General features: G+C 41.3%; 1 protein-coding gene across 2 annotated transcripts in view; it reads left to right on the top strand.

Annotated features, from left to right (window-relative positions):
• The window catches only part of LOC143523463 (MAM domain-containing glycosylphosphatidylinositol anchor protein 2), a 150,402-nt gene that overhangs the window by 99,968 nt on the left and 25,261 nt on the right, over positions 1 to 25,173 (top strand). For both annotated transcript variants that reach the window (XM_077017934.1, XM_077017933.1), the window contains exons 8-10: positions 4,584 to 4,877; positions 14,121 to 14,390; positions 22,798 to 22,946. In XM_077017934.1, coding sequence (XP_076874049.1) covers positions 4,584 to 4,877; positions 14,121 to 14,390; positions 22,798 to 22,946 — 713 coding nt within the window. The remainder of the gene's footprint in view (positions 1 to 4,583; positions 4,878 to 14,120; positions 14,391 to 22,797; positions 22,947 to 25,173) is intronic.

The raw sequence follows: 25,173 nt of genomic DNA, 5'->3' as shown, positions 1-25,173 counted from the left end.
AGATTTATTCAGACTCTAGCCAGCAAGCCCACATACCATAAAAAAGCTTAACAGGTTCCAGCCATAACAAGCCTGTGAGTTATAAACAAGCTTTAATAGCTTTACTTTGAGTTCAATACATTTAGAGCAAAATATGGGAGAAGTGCAATAAACACATAGAGAGAAAACGTCATTTTTTCAGAGAGGATGTCTGAAAACATCGTGTTTCTCTGGAAAATTTGTGTACTTCACTACAATTTAAAATTTCTCTACAAATCTTACTACCGGTAATTACACCGCAGTCATTCACCTGGAATCTTCTTCAGATTAATTTGATTCATCATTCAGACATATTTGCATATTGTAGCAGAACTGTGTACTGTGTACTACTGTAGGTTCATGTTTTTCTAGCGTCCTTTTCAGTGCTGTTAGCATGACATGGTACCTCCAGCCCAATCAGGTTGCCCAGGTAGTCCAGCTCATCTAGGGTGTCACATCCGTACGTACAACCGCAAAGTCTGCTGTATCCCAGTACAGTCTGGAGATACCAGGGCAGGGGCTGGGCTCATGAGGACAGCTAGAGAGAGCCCTTGAAGGGCATCAGCCCAGCAGCAGGGCCAGTATCTGCTCCGTTGTGTGAGGAGAAACAGGAGGAACACTGCCTGAGCCCTACAAAATGACCTCCAGCAGGCTAGTGGTGTGCATGTTTTTATCAGACTGTCAGAAGCAGATATCACGAGTTCCATGAAGCGCTCCATGAAGCCCCGATGTCCTTCAGTGTGACCTGTGCTCACAGCTCAGCTCCATGCATTCTGCTCACATACGAGAGCACGTTCACACTGAGCACACGAGACAGATGCGAAAAAGTCCGGAAACACCATGGTGAATGTCACGCTGCCTGCAACATCATTTGGCATGACCAGTTTAGCGGTAGGTCAGTGATGGGATAGGGAGGCATATCCTTGGAGGGTCGCGCAAACGTGCATGTGACAGCCAATGGTACTCTGACTGCTGTTAGGTGCTGGGACGAAACACTCAGAGCCATTGGCAAACGTTTGACTGGTCTAGTGGGCGCTGAGTTCCTCCTAGTGCAGTACAATGTCCATCCTCATGTGGCCAGAGTATGTAAGCAGTTGTTGGATGACAGAGGCATTGATGACCTGAATCCAACTGAGAACCACTGGGACATTATGTATCAGTGTAATCCGCCATTGACATGCCAAGTAGCTCTCAGGCTGGCCAGGAGTTGTCCGATGCCCTGATCAACATTTGGGAGGAAATCTCTTAGGACACCATCCTCCATCACATGCCCAGATTTAGTTGAGAGAGCAAACGGACATGTGGGGACCATGCACACTTCTGAGTCACATTATGAGTTGCTGTGATGAAATATACACACATTCACATTGTGTGAAATATACACACATTCACACATTCATTTTTGTGTGATTGTGAATCCAGAAATTAATGGGTTAATCATTTTGTTCTCATGAAATGCACAATTTAATTTTAATAGATTAAATCAAAAGAAATTTGATTTTCAATTTGATTCATTGTGTCATTAAAGTGTTCCTAAGGTATTTTTAGTGTTCATTTATTTATTTACTAGTATATATGTATAATTTATTTTTCTGTCGCTCAACCAGAGAATCCTAAATATTGATGTGCTCTCATTTCTATATACCTGTTGCAGGTGTTTTACAGGCAGATATAATTTTATCTTATGAGACCTGCCTCCATTTAATGTGGATGTCTAATTTTAGCTTCATCCTGTAGATCACAGACGTTAAACTAGTCAGCTGCCGTAAGAATACATGACTGGTGACTTTTTTTTATTTTCCTCTGGTCTGCACTGATCAGAACGGTACAGTTCAAATGTTGTTGTTCTGTACCCCTTTTTGCAGCCCCAGCAGGGGCAAAAATTCTCCCCACCCTGCAACTGCCATTTTGTGGAGGTGGTCTCTCTAGGCTGGCATTGTAAACACACCAATGTAGACACTCACAGAGGAACACACCAATCATACAGACCTTTTAGTGTGAAAACGTGCAAGACTAAAAATGTAACGACGTCAGGCTTACAGAGCAATAAATACACACATAGATAAACTTAATCAGACACACAGTGGCAAACTGTGTGTTGCTATGGCAATGTGCAAGTGATGTCAGTCCAGTCATGTCAAAAGACTGTAAGAGTTTTATTTGTTTTTGTTTGTTTTCTGTCTTGTTTTAATGGTTGGCCTGGCTCTTTATATCGCTTGGTTCTTTCTGGCAGAGGAGCTGAAAGCTGACATTTTATGATCTCTCAAAATTTGTATCTTGTAAAGTACATACTGCTGCAAGTACACATTTTAGGATTATGGCTATACTTATAGTTTAATGTTTAGGACAAAAAGATAAGCAGTTGTTGTTTGAAGCTGTCTTACATTGAGAAAGGCTTGTTTCACAGTGAAACTGTGTAGGCTGAAGCAAACAGTTTGTCATCTATGAATCATCTATATAACTCCTTTTCTACTATAATCAAGTGTAGGCAACGGTACATTACAGTATAAATGATGAACTGATGAAAGCAAAATATTATTTATTTTTCAAACTACAAGAGCAAGAATAAGCAAGTTTTACTCTGGTTGGATAGAGTGCCATAGGACAGGGCAATAGAAGGGACTTGGGTGCTATCTCAGCAGCATCCTCCCTGGTGTGATCAGCGATGATGGCTCCTTCTGGGTCCAGTAATAGCCGTTACGCAGCAGGCTTCATTACCGTGGACCAGACAGAGCAGCCGCTAGCCCAAACAGCCCTAATTGCTAGCGGGAGTTGGTACATTTACAGGCTTGTGAAGGGAAACGTGGCCAGTGCTTAATGGTCTACCTCCAGTTTAGATCCCACCTTTCTCCATTACTGTAACAGCTGTTCATTAGAGCTTTTATTTAGGACGTAGATAATAAGGAGGAAGAGCTTCTGTTATATGTTGTTAACTCTAACCTTTAGCTTTTAAATTCAATATGTAAAGCAACAAATAATTTATACCTGAAAAAGATTCCAGATGAGTAATACGGTGTACTATACTCAGAGACTCAAGAGCTACTTGTAGTGAAGTACACAAGGTTTTCAGAGGAACAGCATGTTTCAGACAGAGGACTTTCATCAGCTGTGCAAGCAAAGTGGTTTTGAATTTGTAGGAAGAGGAAACAGTTTATATTTGAGAAAGCAGATAATAAATTTAAATTATTAGTTTAAATTATAACTTATATTCCAAGGGGTTCTGAAGTTCCTAAAGTGCATGTCTTCAGTTCTTTTTCTTCGAGTTTCCTAATTTTATTTCTGATATAGCAACAACTGTCAATACAAAAGACATGCTATTTTAACACAATGTCCATTAGTAACAAGCGTTTTTAATGAAAAGTATTAAAATCCAGTGGCAAGCCTGTTTTAATACTAATGGACATAGAGTCCTTGAACTTGAACAAAAAAAGAAGGTGGAGAAATAGAAATGGAAAACAGAAATAGAAATGGTTCAAAAGAAAAAATATGAATGTGATGTGTGATAGCATTAGTGAATTACACAGCTGTTTATGGGTCATTTGCTGCCTGCCAAATGTTTTATTTTGATTACGTGTCCTTGATGGCAACTGACTGATGTTAGCATTTTGAACTCAAAAGCTTTTGGTTCAGTTTTGCTTGAATGTGGTTGACCCTTCGTGGAGTTTTAGTACTTTGTCTCTCAAAGTAGCATGAGATTGTGGTTACCCCACAGATTTATTTGACAGCTCTCTAATAGCCTAAATGAGAGTTCTAATACCTGTTACAAAAGTTACACAGATATTTTTTGTTCCCAGTGTAGAAAGTTTTGGTTTGTTTGGAATGAATCTATTGTGTATATGCTGAAAGTGCTGTTTGCATTTATGATGTACTTAGAGGACTTTTTTTTGGAGGGGGGGGGTGGTCCTGAAGCTTGTTTACTTGTCAGCACTGGGATACTGGGTTTGAGTCCCAGTCTGGAAAGAGTTTTCCAGTTTCTTCCTACGTCTCTTGGGGTTTCCTCCCACGCTCCTGTGGAGGTTAGGTCACATACGCTATCCCAAATGAATAGTTCCTAGTGTGAATGATCATGTGTGTCTGCATACCCAGTGGTGGATGGTGCTGTCTTCTCTCCCGTTTCTGCTCCTGATTCAGTCCCCCAGGGAGCTGAGATTTCTCGTTGAGAGTTTGCTGCGTGCAGGTAGCTGTTGCTTCTCACTGGTTTGTTATTCAGAAGCAGTGTGTGTTAATTGTAAGGTGTCCTTGGGTTCCATGAATGATGCTATGTAAATGTAACTCCATTAATTCATTAGTATATTTCTTTGGTCCTCACCAGTCTGAATGTTTCCCATTATTATCAGATCATATTTCTGGCTGTTTCCGTATATATTTTAGCGAAAGCGTTTACCTCAGGGTTTAAGTCAGGCCTCGTCTTTCATCCTGAATATAAATAACCGTTTTCGTTAGCTCACAAGCTACAATCCACCTCCACTCTGGCTACTCTGTTGCCGTTGACCATTCTCACCCACCCTGTCAGTTGACGTTCTAGAGCCCCATATCAGTCCCTCCTCTGTTTTTCTCTTTCTTAGTTCCCCCCAATCTGACCGTGCCGCGGGGCAAGTCCCCGCTGGTTGTGCGGGAGGGAGAGACGGTGGAGCTGGAGTGCCTTGTTTCAGGGAAGCCCAAACCCATCATCCTGTGGTCACGGGCTGATAAGGAGGTGCCCATGCCGGACGGGACCATGCAGATGGAGAGCTACGACGGAGTCCTGCGCATCGTCAACGTGTCCCGTGAGATGACCGGCTCCTACCGCTGCCAGACCAGTCAGTACAACGGCTTCAACGTCAAGCCTCGGGAAGCCGTGGTGGAGCTCATAGTGCAGTGTGAGTGTCCCCTACAAATTCATATACACTTTTACCTCATGGGATTCATGGGAGTGGGGCGCGTTGGCACATTTCGCCATTAAAAATTTTCTTATGTGCCACTTTAAGAATTCCCACACGCAGCACTATACAGAGTCCGTTCCACACTCACCCAGTCTGATTAAGAGTGAACAGCCAAGACCAGTAATATAAGGTTCGTACATGGGCCCCTCACTTTTAATAAACGGCTATTTTCGGTGGTAGCCAGGGAAGCATCCTTCAATGTGAACTGTAAATGCAATTTCAGAAAATTGAGTGTGTTTTCAGTGAGTTCAAGAGCTGCCCTATTAGCCAAGCAGAGCCCCACTTAAGTTACCCTCACTCGATTCTCAGGCTGGAAGCGGCAGTGCGCTGAAAGAGCCACAATGCCACTAACGGCAAATAACAAGCCCTCTGTGAGCCCGTGCTACTGTAAAGTCAGATGATCAGAGCAGTCAAAGGGGACAGGTAATTCCATTCTTGCCTTTTTGAGAGTGAGCCCCCTCATTCATACCCAGCACATCTCCCTTAAGAGATGTGCCATTCCAAAAATGGTTTAATACCCAATTAGCAGCCAGCTAATTTATCCCAGACAGTGCTCATTTTGTATTTATTTATGGAGATTTTAACAGAATATTTAAAATTAAAGCGGCCTCTTAGACACTTGAGCAATAGACATTTCGAGGCGGAAAAGTACATTAAGAATGAGCAGGAAAAGACTATGCAGTATATAGAATTCCTTCCATCGTGGAAGACGTCTGAAGATGGGAAGAGAAGTTTCCATGACTCATGCTAAATGTGTTAATATATTATGCCTGTAAAATCTTACCATCTTCATGAACTTGTCACATCTTTTGACTTTTCAATAATTGCCTCATATATCAGTGCCAGCTGGATAGAGACATTTACATTCTGGTCACATTCAAGATGAATCTAGATTCCTAATAATCTGTCAGTATATAAGTTTAACACAGCTGTGGTTGTGTACAAGGGAGAGTGAATGTGTCCGTGTCCTCCCTCTGCTGGTCAGAAGCAGTGTGGCGGTCCCTTTATTTATCTTCCCATTCTTTTAGCATGAGTCTCACGTCTTCTGTTAAGCTATTAATGACTGTGCTCTATAAGCAAAATTAATGACGTTTTGATGGGCTATGAAGAGCGATTCCGATGATTTTTTTTCTAAATTGATTGTGATTATGTACTGAAGACGGCACATATCAGGGGCTAGACGCTTTGTTCTGATGCAGTCACTGAATTGTAAACAGAGGATTAGATTGCCAAGCAGATCACATGCCTCTATAACCCCATTTCATTTTTTTGCATACCCAAATCATTCAGAGGCTCTTTAATGGTTAATTGACTTTAATTATCTAACAGAGCTTTGCACAAGATGCATTTTTCTGTCCTTATGAAATTAACATGATTCACATTATGCTCTGTTGTCAAAAGTTTTGAATGACCTTGCTGAGAAACATTTCAAAGGACTACCAATGGCAGTGGGAGGTTGTTACATGTGTCATGCCTTCATATCAGCTTAAGAGGGGCACACGAGCACTGGAATTATTTGAATCTACCGATACAAGTGTCAAAATCCCTGAACTCAGACTGAATCTCAGAGTCTGCAAACCTGCTCATGTAAATAACATCCACCCAACCCAACATCCACAGCCACACTATACAACTGCTAATGTTAAGTGTCTTTGAAGTGAGATGAACAGGGATCTGCTTTCTAAAATACGTTGCCATGCGTGGAGACGAGTAAAATTGGCTGACTCACATTATGTGACATGAATCTTACTATGGACGGTGTGATGTGCAGTCCTTATTAGGCCTCCAGTAGATGTGTGTACCCTGTAGTGCACTGAGTTTGAAATGAGACAATGAGACGAGTTAAAATACTTGTCAGATCTAATTCAAGGCTCTGTATGGCTATATTGAACTGAATAGGATGCACGGTCCTTTAAACACACAGTCCACCCTGTTCAGGGGACCCCACGTAATTGTACTGTGAAATTCTCAGTTGGGTCTTGCCCATGTTGGTGCAGTATTAGGTCATGCAACAGAAAGCCAATAAAATCTAGATGTGTCATTGAAGGCAGACAGCATAGCCAATATTTATTCACCATATTTTGGAATGTAATTAATTTATTCATTCATGTAGCACATGCAGTTAAACTTTCACCTCCCTGATTTCCCCTATGGGTCAAAGCAAGCTGTCTAGGGAACATAGTCAAATTGAATAAACACATAAACAAACCAACATTCCCTACATGATATGCATCTGGAGCCCGTTGCTGTCGGATTATGAAGGATATGAGAAATGTCATTAGCGTTAAAGCAGAATGTCGTGAAATGTAGTCGCACGTGTGTCTGAAGCTGTAGGCGGAGTTAGCTCATCATGCTTTATTGAGAAAGTGACTGGGGGAAGCAGCAGGAGAACCTGACGGAAGTGTCTTACCTGCTCAGACCCAACCACACGACACAGAGCTCTGCTGAGTCAAAGCATGAGTCAGTGGGGGAGTTCATGTTCTTGCCTCGCCCAGACAATCATCTTTCCTGCACTCAGTGGGGGTTCTTTTCCCATTATATTTTCCTCTTATAGCATACCTGTTGCAGATAGGCAAATATCCCCCAGAACAAGCAGGGACTGAAAATGGCAACATTTGGAAAAGAGCCAGTGCTAAAGCATTAGAGATTTAATGATTTGCAGAGAAAGCAAATATCTGGTTATGTTGCACCTATCAAAGATTTTGCAAGCAAATACTAAACAGAAGTTCTAATTATCTACATTACCCTGAAATGGAGGAACTATGTATAAAAAGAGCAGTTTGCACATGGTTTCATTTAAAATCCAGTGCCAAACCAACAAATTTTTGTTAATACTTGCATAGTTGCATACCGCACTGTACATGGTGGAACAGTATATCTATAACTATTAAGGCCTTTTCTCTCCAACTGTAGCATGAACAGTCCTGGTGAATGAGCTGTTAGCTTTATGAGGTGAGAAGCATTACAGCACAAACCTGAGGTCATTACGCTCCCTGGGTCACTTGTCCCCTAGGCAACAACTTCAGTATGGGTTGTGTTGTGATAGGTAGTACTAATACAGAGAAAGGAAAACATTCAAAACATTACAGTAAAAAATTTATTTAAAATACTCTTCCTCACACATTGCTAACTGCGGTATTTTTGTGGTAATTCTCCAGGGATTTCTTTGGCTCAAAATGAGATAAAGGTAGCACTCTGCAAAATGTTGTTTTATGAAAAATGGCATTATGGCCATATTTTATTTTAACAACATGAAGTTCCTTGTTTATGTGGAGGATATTGCGATTACATCTCAGTGTGTTCAAGAGTACAAAGCAAAAAAATGTTTTTAGCATTTTATTAGTTGCGGCATGATGAATGCACATATGTTTATAGAAAACTAGTAATGAGAGTTCGTTATATTTCACAGACTTTAGGTGTTTGTATGAGACGTAGCGTAGCATAGGGGACACTGTCTAGTTGGCCTACTGCAATGGCCTGAATGTGCAGTAAGCTATGGGCTGCACTCTGTTCTGTCTTGGCAGTGCTTTACTGGACGCACGGCACTGATTATGATATAATGCTACAGTGGTGCAATGCTGCTATTGCAATCACTAATGGCAAAAATTGAACTGAACACACCAGCGTTTTTATGAATTGTCTTTGAACACAATAGCAGTTGTGTTTGCAATTTTGCAAGGCTGATAATTTGGAAAAAAAAAAAAAGGTTCACCTTGGAAAGGTTCAGGAAAAACTTAAGTTTAACGTGATCAGTTTGGAGGTGCATTAAAGTCTAGGGTTTGTTTTGTAGAAGCATTGTGCAAATATTGTACATTGTTGCTTATAAATTATTCTCAAAGTGCATTTTAAAGCTCATGTACAATGTGGGAGGGTAAAGTGATTTTTTTTTTTACATAAAACGTTTAAGGATAATGTAGGCTGTTATTAGCTATTCATATTGTTTTGATGGCCATCATTTGCCATCATATTTGGATATCAGCTTGCATTTTGGTTCCCATGAGAAAAGAGTTATACAGATGCGTACTTACATAAATGCCTGTCTTCTTCCATGTTCCAGGGCTTGAACAATGCTAGCATTAGCCTTACTTTTATGTGGATATCCCATCATCTCCTCCTGGTGCTTTGCTGTCAGTGATGATTGAGAAAAAAAATGCATCCTGTATATGAACTTATTTGGTTCTGGGCCATATGATTTTATTGATGTTTTTGACTCTTTTGGCTAAGAGAAGTCATTACACCTGCCTCTCAAGGCACTCTTGAAAATTGAAAGCATGTAAAATTTATCTTTGATTTTAAATATTGAGTAAATGTATCATGGGATCTTTAAAATCTGCCTATTCAGCTTGTGCAGAATGTGTAGTGGCGTATGATTTCAAATGATACTAACTGCTTGCAATATGAGCTCCGCGGTACGCATTCATTGTACATAATTTCTTCAAGAGATGCTTTAATAAAAGACTAAAAACTAAAAGCAAAAACTAAGTTCTGCATCTCTGAAAAAATGCCCCCAAAGCACAAACTAAACCTACTGAGCCACATACAGCAATTCTAGGTAAAACAGGCAAAGAGAAACTGATTCTGAAACATGCAGATGTGGAGTGTACATGCCACTTGCTTCCGTGGCGGGAACTCTGCATTTTCCGGAACTTCCGATGGCCGCGTGAGCTGCCTCGTTGTCTCTGTTCCTCACCGAGAGCTCTCCCCCTATTAGCGTAGGCTTTCTCATCCGCTCAGCTTCCCCAGGGCACAGATCCCCTGCGCCCAAATCCTCAGAGGCTGCTTTTTTTCCGCAGCTGTGTCGCCAGGGCCCAGCGGGGAAGCGGCTGACCGCCTTTGGTTTCCAAGCACTCGGCGAAGCCGCCTTTAGTTAACTCGATCAAGGGCTGAGACGTGAGCTCCTGGAGCCAAGAGCATTAGAGGCGTGAAGAAGCGGCTGAGGCGAGTCAACAGCTTTGATGTGTAAAAAAAAAAAAAAAAAACGCTGTATTCGTCCTGGCTCTCGTGTAATGTCCCAGGCAGACGGGAGGGACGGGCTGTGCATCTAGTCAAGCAAACAAAAATCAACTTTCATAAAACACAGACAAATCCTCAGCCTTTGGCACTGAAGTTTTTATGAATCAGGGAAAGAGAGGAGGTTTGCAGATTCAGGCCCGATGCTGAAGTGTCTGTCAGGAGGATCCGGTGTTTCGCTGCAGTGTGATGCAGTTCGGTTGTTTGCAGTGCCTCCTCTGGTGCTCTTCTGTCTCGCATGCTGTCTCAGATAAGCCTTGAAACAGGAGACGCTAGGACAGGAAGTTACGCATGAGCAACTAAACAGTGCTTAGAAATACTCAAGTTACTTAGAGTTAGTAAATACAAGCCTGGCGGGGAAAAGAATTAACAGTCATGATGGCCAAAATGTTTAAGACTGGCTAAATGTGACATAATCCAACCAATGATGTGTGTAGCCTTTATCTTTATCATTATCTTTTTCTTATAAATCATTATCTTTGCAGATTACTGTTATTCAAAACCCTTACATATCTAGGATTTTGTTGTTGTATTCCCTTAGTGATTCAGTAGCAGAGCTCTTGGACTAAACCACTACACCTCCTTTTTGGTGTGTTTGTCCCAATGCCATTTCATGACATGCACACAGAAAAGGCGCAATCACGTGTCATTATGAAATAATGAATGGAATTAAAAGATTATTGTCCTTAATTAATTTTCCTCCCACGCATCTATCAAAGTGGGGCCTATTTCATGAGACTTGCAATATTGCCTCAGATATTTATGAAACAATCTTGCTGGACTCTCTCCAGCGGTGTAAATCCGGTCTAATATTTTAGTAGCCCGTTTTCATAGCAAAGTATTGAACTGATTACTCATGGTGAGCGACTCAAAAAAAGGTCAGCATACAGTGTCCCCAGTAAACAGCCATTAGGTGGGCACTGGCAGCATAATTTATAGCACACTCAGTTAAAACGGACCATTAGTGGACTAACACGGGAGTTTATGCTGTACTTAAGGTTATAAATTGACTAAGAGTAATGTATAAATCTTAGCATGCCTGTCAAAGTTTAGTAATTGGGGGTGCGCTCCCCCACTGCCGTGTGCACACTTTCTTTCTGACCTCTTGGGGCCCAAGACTGTTTTGTAACAGTTCTTTAATTCTCCACCAAAATATGCCACACTTAAAATAGGAGTCTCACACTTGTTCATGTATTCAAATAAACACGTATATTTTTGGAATGAAGCAAGCAGCTTACACCAGGGGTTCCTTCATGCTGGAGTTTAAGTGCTTTGGGTCTCGAGCTGCCTCAGCGCTGTGCATTGGGGCCGCCCCTCACGTCCCCTCACGTCCCCTCACGTCCCCTCACGTCCCCTCCCTTCCTTCTACACGGCTGCAGCTAACCCATTTGCATATGGCCCATAACCTCTAAGCATACTGCAGCTGAGGCACTGATGTTTGACTTGAGTAGGCCACCCACTTTGTCAGCAACAATTACAGACCTTGGAAATATGCTTGCTGTCTTGCTTAACACTGAAGAGAAAAGAGATGTCTTTCTTTTTTTTGTCCTTGCCTTCCTGTGTTTTATGCACTGCATGGTCTTTGTACTTTCCAACGGCCTTAGTTACCATACCAACAAGTCTCTGCACTGTCGTCTGTATTTAACCTAAAGGAAACTACTCATAATATTATAAATTAATTAGTGATTTGTATTACTTACACTACAGTTATGTAGGGTTTTCCTTTTATTTGTATCTTTTGCGTTTAGCCCTGTATTTTTAAATCTATGATGTTATGACAACAGCAGTCATTTGAGGATCAGGTTAAGCTGTTTTACAGTTTATTAGGGAGTTATCAAGATAGCTAGAATGAGAACTGGTGATGGACAATCAGTTTTGGATTTCCAATAAATTAATTGGATAAACAGTTTGAGAGTCTCAGAAGGATCTTGGAAATTCTAATGAAGCACTTTGTAGCACGAGTCCACCAGTGATGTCTAAAAAAGTCCCATGTGACAGATAACAAATTATATCCCACCTGTATTTTAACTGGTAACTGTAACTGGTAACAAAAAAACATTTCAGACTCTGCATCTCCAGAGCGCGGTTGAGCCAGTTTGGCAGTATCCACAGGTCTTTCTGGGTTTTTTTCTGGCTTTCTGTTTTGCTTCCATGAAACTGATGTTGCAGAGCAGATAGCTGGCCGTTGTTTTTGTTTTTGCTTCCATTACATAACAGCACTTCTGTGGCTCTAGTAGGATATAAGTCTGTCCACATTAATGGTACTGTGTGTACAACTGTGTGTGCATTGTCTGTACCACTCAAGAAGACTACTAACTAAATAAAAACACACACTCAACCTATAATTTTTCAAATTTTCAAGCTGCATTTTGAGTATAATGATCGGAACGTTGCAGCTCACACCAATGTCATAGTGTATTACGGGCTACCAAGAAGAAAAGAAAACACTCTCCGCGTTGCTGCTGTGCAGTTTGTTTTTGCATGAATTACAATAATGCTTTCATCAAGCTGCAAGATGCATGCTCCCTCTCTGTGCTCGCTCACATGTGGAATGACTGCAGGAAGCTTATTCTTAGTGTATGGAATCACACCGAAGGGTACAGGAGAAAACGTCCTCTCAGATTAAATTGGTTCAGCGTTTATCTGCTTTTTGCTGACCTCTAGCAGTGCTACGACGACTCTCTTTTGCATTATGTTGATTTGGAGCAATTAATTTCAGACAATTTAAGACCTGTTGGTCTCCAGCAGTTTCCCCACATTATATTAATCCCTCGCTGTGACTTCTGTTGAAGCCTATCAGATTGGTGAATGAAAGGTGCGTTAATTAGCCTGAGCTGTTTGAATCCCGCTATCTCCTGCATTCAACTGAAGCCACTAAGCAAAAGGGAAAATGATCAATGTATGATGTTTTGAATCCTTCTGATCATGTTTAGTAGGAGAACAGATTGGAATCCTTTGTTATTTGTTACCCTCCTTTAATTAGTTTATTGTCTGTATAAAATAAGATTTTTGTCTTTACACAACCAACAAAATGTAATTTTGAGATTTTTGAAAAATCTCTGAAATAGTTCTTACCAGAACAATAGATAAAAACACAAAAAAAACATACGAAAAACAGCAGCTACACAAAACAAACACACACACATATATATATATACAGTACACAATATTGTGCAACACGCAACAAGATGGACCTGTTCAAATATCTGTTGCAGAGATCACATGAGCAATCATATGTACACTGAAATTGGGGACAATATGTTTTGTCACTCTGGGCCTTGTGTTGATGAGTCCTTGGTTCTGGGTCAGATTGCAGGTGTATGAAAAAGTGGGGTGAGAAAGTGGAAGGTGATAGGAATGCAGGTAGGTTATTGGGGGCAGGGGGCATTGGTGTGATGAGGGGATAGACAGTGTGTTAACAGCTCTGGGGAAGAAAGTATTCCTCAGTCTTGTTTGGCAAGTGTAGATGGTTCGGTAGCATTTTCCTGAAGACCGGGACACTAACAGGAAGGGTCGAGAGTGGAACAGGCCCCTGTCGGCTGAGGGCCTTTTGGTAACAGCAGCTTGAGTAGATTTCCTCCAGGTCCAGTGGTTTCACTCAGACAGTACTGGGCTATCTTTTCCACTTGCAGGTCTCTCAGGTCAGCAGCACTACAACTAGCAAGCCATTCTGTCACACAATACACAGGTGTGCTTTCCCCAGTGCTCTGGTAAAAGTTGACCAGGGAGTCATTGTGGTAAACTAGTTTCTACTTGAGAAAAAATCCCTTCACAAGATTCCATATGCATACACAACTACAAAACACACACACCTTGCCTTTGACTCAGCAAGGTTTCTGAGGCGTCCTTGAGTTAATTGTTCCGGTAAAAGGAATTCATTCTAAAGGTGTTGTGAATTTGAAGCTCTCCCTATAGTGTGTATATGTTTGTAATCATGCATGTTTCATCAAATTGCATTATGCCTTATGTATGCCACTGTCTGAGTCTGTCATCACGGTGCATTTGGAGCCAGATTACCATTTCCACACCAGTCCCACAGCTATCCCACTGTAAACGCCTTCGGCTGTTTACTGCTCACAGGAGAGGCATTCTGCGGACTCAAATGGATTTTGATCTTCAATATTTTCTGGCCCGTTTTCAAGACTGAAACCACAACTCTTGTGTGCGCAGATCCTCCCGCGGTTGAGCTCGTCTGGTCGGAGGTGAGGCAGGGTCTGAACCGGCCCGTGACCATGAAGTGCCGCGTGATCCGGGCGCACCCCTCCCGGGTGCTGCGGTACGAGTGGCGGCTGGGATCTCGCCTCTTGCACGCGGGCCACTTCGACAGTCGTGACGAGACCGAGTACGTGGTACGCAGCCTCACCCGTGACGGCTACGGGGAGTACACCTGCGACATCATCAACGAAGCCGGCGCTGGCCGGTGCACCTTCCTGGTCACTGGTAAGGCTCCTCCCCTTAAAGCATGGCTGAAATGGTAGATCTGGATTCAATACTTTAAACTGATATTTTAGAAAAATGGAAAAAAGTTAAATGTGTGTAATGTGAGTGAGTAATGATACTCATTATATTTTCAGTAAGTCTATCTTTAAATAGTAATGTTATGGATTTTAAATAGAGATGCATCAGTGCCACCACTGACACTGATAGAGTTAATATCGTCACTACCATGATGCTCAGGCTGAAATGTTTTTGTAAGTACTGTATGCTTAACATTAAATTGGATCGAATAGAATTTATTTGTTCAATAATCTTTCATGAAAAAATATAGTTATAAATATTTGCACATTTATTACAATTTTTTCTGAGTTTTCCAATTTCCAATAGACCTCAACCTAAACATTAAAAATGTCCTGTTGTTCACACTCACAAATCACATTTGTCATTTTGCAACCAAGTAATTGATGGGCAAAAATAGAAAAAAATTCATGTCAAAATATACTTGACAAAACCCTGAATGAAAAACATTGCCCGCGTGATCCGTGTCAGTTTACATCCGCTTTTCTTAATGCTAAAGGACATGTGACGTTCCTGTGAAAGCAGTAGCGTTTTAGTAAATTAATTCTTCGTAAAGCCCCATTGGTGGAGAACAGGGGCAGAGTGGGCTAAGAGGGAACGGAGGGGCGGTGCCAGCTGGAGCCGCCTCCCCCGCTCCTCCCCCGCACCACAGCCATATGATGGTGCGGTGGGATGGATGTCTGCGGCGAGCCGAGGCTCACGGGCGTCCAGAGCGATGGCCAAGTCTCAGGGTCGGGCCACATTCGTCTCCGCGGGCTGGCACAAACGCAGCCTGTTCTCCTCCAGCAGAGTCGGCTTTGGGGGAGTGGTGGTTGAAGAGATGGATGCCTCACCACGGCCTGGCATAAATCAGGGCAACGTACGCACAAGCCGCAGGCAGAGCAAGGGGCAGATCTCCACAGCCTGCAGCTATTTGCTTTCCATCGACAGGCTGTGTGGGTTAGGTGTGGAGGGCTAGCAAGCCCGCTCACAGCAGAGCCCCCCCCCCCCCCCCCCCCCCACCAAAACACACGGCCTCCCCTGCCATCTGGACGTGAAGGCAGCTGCCAGAGTTACTGGGGCCTCCTCACTCCAGGGAGGGCTAGTCTACTCCAACTCCCCATTAGCTTTCAAATCTGGCCCAGTTTGTACTCAGCCTTTCCCAAGAGGAGCCCCCTTCTGTTCTCTATAGGTATAATGGCTTCTGTTTTGTACTCACAGTACGTGAGCTCAAGTAACCAAATCCTTTATAAAGAAGTATGAAAACAAATCTGTAATCTGCCTCAGAAATGCTGATCTTAATGTTAAAAGCAGTTAATTGCTCCAAATAAGAGAAGGCTTGAAACGAGCCTTATTCGATGTTAAAGGAACTACCGGTATATAACATTTTGCAGCAGTTCGTGGTAAATGTGCACCAACTCTATTTCAACCTGCAAGTTTTCTTTACGGTTTACAACTGTTTGATCACACAATTTCCCTCGACTCCAGTGTTCGTATATTTTTTTCTGTACAAGTATACTGTTTCGCCTCTGGGCTTGTTACCTGATGGCAAAAACCACAGTCAGTTCGACAAGATGTGTGACGGTCAGTTTCTTAAAGCAGTCAGAAGGCGCTCTACTGAGCCAGTCACCAGAGATGCCAAAGGGCACACTCTGTATAGCCAGATATGAAGGCAGGCCACTCTGTAGCAAGTGGTGCACTCTGTTGAGGTATCAGCAATTCTGGGTGCAAAGTGGCCACTAAGCCTGACAAAGTGACCGAGACTAACATATTCACACAGTGTGCATTGAATGAGAGTGTTTTGTGTGTCTTGTTGTTGCTGTGTTGTCTTTTGTGGTGTGATCGGTCTTTTTTGCTGTGAAGTGCCTCACCTTTACAATTGCAGTAGTCATGCACACAGTGGTTTTCCTGAAAAGACTCGGAATCTGCATCACTTTGTTAGTCTTTGTTTTACAGAGGTTATTGTAATTTGATGGTAGAGTAGTTTTCATTTTAAAGTCAATTACTTGTAATTAGATACATCCACCACTTGCAGAATCTGACTGGAAGTCAATAAAGCACACAGCAAAGCAGCAGCATGACATACGCTGAACCTAAGAGGAACCATCAATCTTCTCATTCTGTTACAAAAAAAAAAGAAACGTGATAAATTACAGTGTTATTCTATACACCCAAATGTCACAATATATCATATTTATTCTGAGATTTAGAACTGTTTGCTTTTCTTTGCCATGCCAGCCCCTCTATAATGTGTTTAGCATGCTTAGAGAAGCATACTAATCATCTGACTACGCTTTGCAGCCATGCAGATGCCCACTTGGCTGGTGTGCAGTTTAGTAAGCAGGGAGCAAGTAGACCTGCCATTTCCCTTCCAGTGAGAATGCGCCCAGTTTTCTAGGGTGCCTTTCAGTCATTCAGGTGATTGAATTGTCTGGTTGAAGCAAGTCAGGACATGTTGACTTGTAGTTCAATCTTGACATTTTGCCACTCAACTAAGGCTTCATGAGTTCAACACCACTCAGTCACGGCGCCACACCAGTCAAGCATTCAGTGACAGAATGTGTTCTGCAAGTCCAGTCCCCTTGATTTACTGGTACAGCCCAGTGTGCAGTATTTTGTTGTTCTGTCTAGAAAGCTTGCATATGACACACAGTTGGGCGCAGGCAATGGTTTAACCAGGTACACCACTGCGATACAACTCTACATTTAGCCTAGAACTAGTTAGTCTACTGGTTAATAACACAAGCCTTAACAGAGCTTCTGTTCTGCTTATATTGAGGAGCTAAATGCTAAATGTTGCTTTTCATACCAAAACAGCCAAAAATGACTGGTAGTTCATACGTAACGTGAGCTGTAGATGCACAGAGACCTTTACTGTATGGCATACTCTCTCTGGCATAGCTTCTGAATGTGGTCCAAACCAAACTAAAGCTGGATGGGACAATGACAGCATCAAGGACTAATTTGATATTGCAGATACTGTGAGATGTGTAGGCAATGAATATTTGAATGACAATAGTGAGGAGAAGAGACCTAATGTTGGAAGAGGTGGTCCTTGGTAAGGGATTCTGGGAGTTTGAGTCTGGACTGGGATTAGCAGGAATGACACTACAAATACATCCTATTCAGCTGTCTTAATTAACTTTGGAAAAAAAATACATTTAAAGTTTTCTTTTCTGATGAGTCAAGATAGCTGAGTGGAGTCTTTATTCTCCATAGGCATCTGAAGCACGGTAGTGAAGGACAGGGGCGGTAAACAGCCCAAACGCTAAAGCGGTTTGGCATTCACAGTGCCAGTGCAGCAGTAGCTCTCTCAAAAGCAAACAGTGAGCAATGTGCGGCTATGGAGGAGAGAGCCTGCAGGCTTAAATAGAGGGGCAAATCAACTGAGAAAAGGTGTGTGTGTGTGTGTGTGTGTGTGTGTGTGTGTGTGTGTGTGTGTGTGTGTGTGTGTGTGTGTGTGTGTGTGTGTGTGTGTGTGTGTGTGTGTGTGTGTGTGTGTGTGTGTGAGAATGTCTCTCCTCCCTGAGTGTGCCATGACACAGTGCAAATGTTTTAGGTTTTAAAAGCTAGGGAAATCCAGAGGTGTCAATTCCAGGTTCAGAAAGTAAAAGTCCTCACCAGGATTTTGCTCAAGCTTGCTAGATTTTCTAATTAGTGCAATCCAGGTAAAATTAGTGGAATCAGCACAATCCAGGAAGCCTGAGCAAAATTCTGGTGAGGACTTTTACTATCTGAAATTGACACCTCTGGGGAAATCTGTGGGAGTTTAGAACTACAACTGTAATGTGACATTGTATTGCAGTTTGTATTGTGTGTAGATGATCTTGAAATTCTGAAAAAAAATGTCAGACGTGTCAGATTTGTGTCATAGAAGTAGAATTTTCACCATGATCTGGGAATTAAACACAAATGACATAGTTCCTTGTTAGATATTTAATTTCATACCCCTAGCCTTTAATTGTTTTGTGCAGAATCCTGCCCATAACTATAAGTGGTTCGATACAAGCAAACAGTTGATCACTGAGTGCATTTATTGAAACTACAAGAAAGTATGACAAAGAAACAAACTCATAGCTTTCTATTTCTCACTTTTTGTAAAAAGTAACATATAAAAATTATAGATCTGCAAAGATGAATTCTTAATGAAGCAGATCCTTCATTAATCACACCTCATCCTGGATATAATGAAATCCAGTACAAAATACCATTAAAATTAGGGCTGTCCGATGCAGAAATGAGCAATGCACTTTTCCTAGCATCAGAGAACAAGTAAAGTGTTGGTCTTCCCAACACTTTACTTTAGAGGTTGAGGAGATTCAATTCCTTCTGGACGTTCCAGCCATTACTGTCACAGTAACAAGAATGAGACAGAGGGTCCTCAGGCGCTCAATGAGTCGTTTGCTCTCTCTTAACAAGTGAGATTCAGTGGATTCCCAAACAACAACACAGTTATTGTGGTTTGACTGGATGCTCCATTTCACAAGTCTGTCAATTTTGCAAATCTGCTACATTTCTCCCAGAATCTAAAGTGGCAGTGAAAGACGCCAGTGGTCCTGATAGCGCTTGTGAGGTAAATGGAACTGGTGTGCATAAGTGGTGATACCATTGTTTACTTTAAGATTTGATTACATTTAGATGGAGTGAAGTCACAGAATCTGCTGCCTTACTGACGTGAGTGTATACAACAAAATCTACGAGGAATTGTCTCTGATGCTACAGAGGCCCTGCCACTTGTGTATTTTCCGTTTGCAGATTGGCGTGCTTAATCAGAAGTTTGATTCCTGCTTCCAACAGTGTAAAATGCACAATGTATGACATTTTAGTGTAACAGAATGTAACAGTTAATGTTGAATACAGCTAATGCTGGGTGCTGGTCAAACCATGTCAAGCAAGTCAAACCACTTGTCCCAGTTGTTGTCTCAGTTCTGTCAGTATTGTCAGTATGCAACACCATGTTAATGCTAGGGTTAATGTTAATGCTAATGTTAATGCTAATGCTAATGTTAAGCAAGATACTGGGGCCTCATACAGCTTGCATAAAAATAGCACTGATAATGCAATTCCAATGAAAGGTTTTAAGCATTTAAAAATTTAATGTAAATTCACACCAGAAATACAAAGACGAAAGTGTGCAGGTCAAAAATACATAATAAAATGTTATATTATTACTTTTAGGAAATCATTAAAAAAAAGAAAAAAGATGAGCTTTGGCATTTACCTCCTCAGCATATCAGGTTTTGGCAAAAAGTTAACATTTTCTCTGTTTCACAGATAAATGGATATTTCAGGACAAATGGCTGATTTTGTGGTCCATGATGCACATTCTTTCTTATTCATCTCATATGTACAAAATTCTCAAAGTAATTTAAACACAGTTCAAATATCCAGTTTAAATTCTCTTATCTCCCAAATATGCAGAGCTGATATTGTTAATTACTGTGAGCATGCTGATAAAGCAAGTCACCTGCTCGGCCATCACGTTAAATGTGACGGAGCATATACTGTATTATATTACAAATTAAAGCTTCCTCTTATAATCCATCAAATTCAATACATTTCAGTTTTTATTTGCAATATTAGTTTATTCCTCTCTCACAGTTCCCAGCCAAAACAGCTGCAGTAGCTTGAGAGCTTGACGCTCTTCTGAGACAGGATTAAGTAATGTAGGCAGTTATATCAGCACAGAGAAGGAAAGCCTCTGGTCCAACTAAGTTTCCTCCAGAAACTTATAAAGAGTTTTATAGTAAGTTGACTCCATTACTGTGGTCTGTATGTGATTATTCTTTTGAACATTGTTGACTTCCACCTAATCTAGTTTCGATTGGTTTGTGCCGTAAAAAGGAGACTTTGTTTTGGGACTTTGTGTTCGATGGTCTGGCGAGTTGCCTGGAAACTGGCATTATTATGGGATGGTAGACATTTTGAAATTTACAAATGCTTTTTAATTAAATCTCTGCAAAAATACGAAAGTGTTGCTTCCACGTGTTCGCCAAAATACACCAACGCTATATTTTTGTTTAGGTAATTTAGTTTTGAGGACAACTCCTATATTCTGCTTGTCTCTTTTTCTCCTGTTGTTCTGTGTGCACTAACTAACTCTAATCTCAATCTCAATCTCAAATACTTCTCATTGGCCATTGGGATGTGTCAAGGTTGTCCATTACTACACTCTTATTGCTAATGCAATAGAACTGTCCTAACTTTTATAACCTGCTATTACTTGGAGATGAAATGGGACCTATGCTCTCATTATATTCTGCTGTTGCATTTATTATTTTACATATTTAGTCCTATTTTCCTTACCTACTGACTTTTCTGATAAACTTTAGTCTATTCCGAGTTATAATTTAAACTAAAGTAAAATCTTATGTTGAATGTTAAATTTCAGTGTCAAGCTTTGACACTGTTTGGTTGAAGGCATGCAATGAAATTAATATGTTGCTCAAATACCTTTAATACATTTAAACCTTCAGATGTTTACCTTTTTATTCATTTGGGAAAGTAAAGAACCTAAGGCCACTAGTTGATTTGCTTCGGGGGTCAGTTCAGAGGGCTTGCATTACCTACATTTATTTATTACTAATTAGTAACTAATATTGACAAACTGATGTTTCATATTAAATCCCCAGAAACAACACGATGCAAATCAGTGGTGCAGATGTACGTGCTTCCCCGTCCTGTGTGTTTGAGTGCCTTGTTTTGCTCTGCACTCTGCTTTTGCACACAATACTAATGACCGATGGTTGTATTTGCCCTGTTTGAAATGTGTGGAGAGTGTATTTGCTGGCTCTGTTACTTTGTCATTGTAATGCAGCTCGCCTTTGCCCTACCTTGTTAAGCAAACTTGTTTGCTGAGATTAGACTGTAGGGATAAATCAATTAATAGACCCATATTATGACCTGATGTCATATAGTTTCCACTCAAAGTCTGTCTACGCATTGCCAAACCATGTGAAACCATTAAGTTATTATTATTAGGTGAAAGATATGTGTCATAACTATCGATTTAATATATTAGTCCAATGTTTTTTTGGTTTTCCTATTCAGAACTCCTGGGGTTTTGATGTACTTATTTACATTTTCTAAGGCTGAAGATAGCCAACACCATTGGTCCATGTCTTCAAGTCATAGTCTGCTGTAATTTTAATAGCCTGATATTATAGGATTTACATGTCTTTCAGCATGACTTAAACGTATTTTATGTGGAAAGAAGCTAATCTTCTGTGGGCTTCTAAGTAGCTTGAGGACGATGTGCTTAAAAAATGTAATAAAGTTAATTTCTATCTTCAAGGTTTTGTTATTGAAACTTTTTTTCCCTAACTGTGGTAGGATCTTTCTCAAGATTAGGTAGCTTACATTGTGTTGTTATGTATGATGTCTGATGAACACCTGAACAAGCTTTCTAATAACTTTCTACACATTTGTATGTAAAAATGTAGATTTTTGTCTGTGTATTTTTGCTTGTGCATCTCTGTGTGCATAGAGAAACGGATTGGAAAGTGACTGTGGAGTAAATGGTGTTTATTATCTAGCATTAAATCAAATAATATATTTACTAACATTAATAAACAATAAAGTTATTGGGTCCAAAGTTCTTAGGTGGAATCTTTCATGAGTATAATCGCTGGTCATCACCTTGTAATTTCTCAGCAATATGATGTGCAGAGTAAACAATCACAGCCACAGCATATATAGATCATTCCACACCGCCCTAATAAATATGGACTAGTGCCATTTAACAGCTCTGCACTACTTTATGAAGCACTACAACCTCTCTTTAGTGCTCTCCAGTGTGTTGGTCATCTGTTTCATATTGTCTCTTGCACTCACTCACTCTCTTACTCTCATTCTCTCTTTGTTGTGTGTGTTGCCTGTGGTGTGCACTGGCAGGCTGCTCACGGGATCGAGATGGCCATGGTCTCAGCCTGTAGGGCTAAGTCTGCAGATCATTAAAAAGTGTCTGAACCCGCACAGCCTCTTAATAAGTCATGGCTGACATAAACACCAGTGGCAGGTTTATGAGGCTGCTTGTGGAGATCAGCAACTTCTCATCCCTCCATGTCAATGATCGTGCACCATTCTCTCATAGATCTGTGGTGTCATCAGCACCAGCCATGAACCCAATAACTCTCTGGATGCCCTGAGTAGCTGACCACGCTGGAATGTTCTGGAAATAAAATGAGGCACGGTGTGAGATGCTTGATGCCGTTGAATCCTGCAAAGTCCGTGTTTGACTCTTTGTGACGATGTACTTGTATAACTGTTTTAACTCAAATTGGCATACACCGTTGTTATCTATCTGATCACACTCAGGCAATGAAGTAATGACATGTCGGTTTTCTTTCAACAGGAAAAGCATACGCACCAGAATTTTACTATGACACCTACAGTCCATTGTGGCAAAACCGCCCACGTGTTTATGGCTACAAGCTGCAGTGGACTCAGATGAACCCAGATGCAGTCGACCGCATCATGGCTTACCGCCTCGGCATACGCCAGGTAAGCTTCTTCAACATTTTTTGTACCTCACATTAAACGAAGACGTCCATACATGCACTTGTTCTCTATTTTGGATTTACCACAGAGAGACGGAAGTCTCCTCTGATAGCACAAACATTGTTTGCTTGAGTACCGAAGCCTCGTTTTTCTGCCGACTTGCAGTGATTGACAACTAAAATAGTTTATGGAACTTTGCTGTTTTGTTTATTTGCTTGTTTCATGTTTACCTACTTTGAAAATATGCCAGACTTCCTTTATCCATGACCAACCACATCCAGAACCTCAGTGGAAACCAGCCTTCGAAAACAAAAGGTCTATAAGGAGCTATAGTTCTGTGAAGTGCATTTGCAGTGTCTGTCCACATTTCCTTCCATAATGAGTTGATCTGTTATAGCAGAGTAAAGCTGAAAGTAGCTGTAATTACTACTCCTGGTCCCTCTCTCTCTCCCTCTCCTCTCTCTCTCTTGTTTTCTCTTCATCTCACTCCCTCTCACCTCTCCTCTCTTGCAATGATAAGTACATGACAGCAGAGTAATGAGTCTTAACTTATCCCTCCATTTCATCTCTCTTCCTACATCTAAGTTGACCATGGAGAGAAGAAAATGTCAGCATATATACCTTACACATGGGTTTTGCTATACATGCGTACAATGCTATAGAAAATAATCTGATTTATAATAACAAATGTGTGTCTTTGTATCACATTGAATTTGAATAGTGATTTTTATAGGAACTATGACTCATTATAGAAGCTGGTTTCAGGTCCCATTAAATACCTAAAGTTCTGCTGATTTCTGCACTTTCAGAACAATATTTTCACAAGGTAAAAGCAAATGGTATAATCTATCATTTATCCTAATGCACAAAAGGCAAGTCATAACACTTTTAAATGTTTGAGTAGGAAGCATTAATTCTAGATTAAGAAGCGAGTTAATCAGTTTAGACAGTATTGTACCTCAGACAGGAGGGGAATATGGATATTATTCATCCTTGGACTGTAATTACTGTTGATCTAATTAGGTGTTTTAATTTAATTTCTTTATGAATATGCTAAATAACCAGGATATTATATTAGTGCTTTTATGTCAGAAGTAAGTTTTTTCATGCTGATAGTTTTGAGGTTTCTCCCAGTATGACATTTCATATGGATGGCAGTAATCAAAAAGTTAGAGCTTTGTGTTCATTTGGCAGTAATAATGAGAGAGTGTTGCATGAAATACGCTCTTGAGCCAGTCTGGTGCAACAAAAAGAATTCCGTAGTGTGAAGCGGCAAAGTGCGGTGAAGACTCGACAGTCAAACGAAGGAGGAAGAGGGAGCGGAGCAGCAAAGACTCAAAGCAGCAGACATCAAAACTGCAATATTGCGGCGTGCTGATAATGGGCCAGAGCCCTGAAAGAACTCCTGTAATATCATGTGCACCGGAGCAGTGTGGGATGGAGTACATAACAACGCAAAAAGGCTCGCAAATTAGAAGCATCTGCCTCCAGCATTCGAGTAAGACCTTGGTGCGCGCGTTCGTAAGCTCTTCTGCATACGCTCGGCTTCTCCGGGGATCCTGGTTCGTGGCGGTTGAGGCCGGGCCTGTATTCCATCTAAGCTCTCTGAATCATTGTTGGCTAAAAGGCCATGGACAGTAGAGAACACCAAGCTCTTGTGTGCTATTCATGATTTAAAGTAAAGCCTTTGTTTCTTTCATGTATTGCCTATTGCGAGAAATTGAATTTTGACTTCTTCTTTCTTTTTTTTTGACTATGATCAGATTTATAACACTATACCCACTGCTGAGCTGGAATGATTGAACATGAGTGAAAATTGAGGGGTGCTGGAGTATACGGAGCCTCCTCGTAAATAAATAAATGTCTCTCAGCCCCAGACGGCCCAAACCGTGCTGGAGTACAGCAACCAGAAGCCTTGCACGTGGAAGGATGCGCTGCTATTTATAGCCCAGAGCAGCCTGTTCCTCACAGTTCACCCAGAATCATTATCATTTTGCCCTGACTACAGCTTTTGAATTAATACTGAAGGCTGCTGGGCTTTGGAGCTCCATAATGGATGGTTTTCTGTTATCAGTGGAGGCCCTTTGGAGAGGAAGGCTTGAATGGAAAATGTAGGCTCAGTTGAAAGGCTTGAGCACAGCCCACGCAAGAGCCTTCGGTATTGCTCCCGGCAAGGCTTCCACTGCCCTTTCGCACGTCCTTTTTCCCTCTCCTCCTGGTTGTATGGGCC

Source organism: Brachyhypopomus gauderio, chromosome 9 (assembly GCF_052324685.1).
Source record: "Brachyhypopomus gauderio isolate BG-103 chromosome 9, BGAUD_0.2, whole genome shotgun sequence".
Lineage (NCBI taxonomy): Eukaryota > Metazoa > Chordata > Actinopteri > Gymnotiformes > Hypopomidae > Brachyhypopomus > Brachyhypopomus gauderio.
The sequence above is the reverse complement of the archived record's forward strand: the minus strand, read 5'-3'. Positions and strand labels throughout refer to the sequence as shown.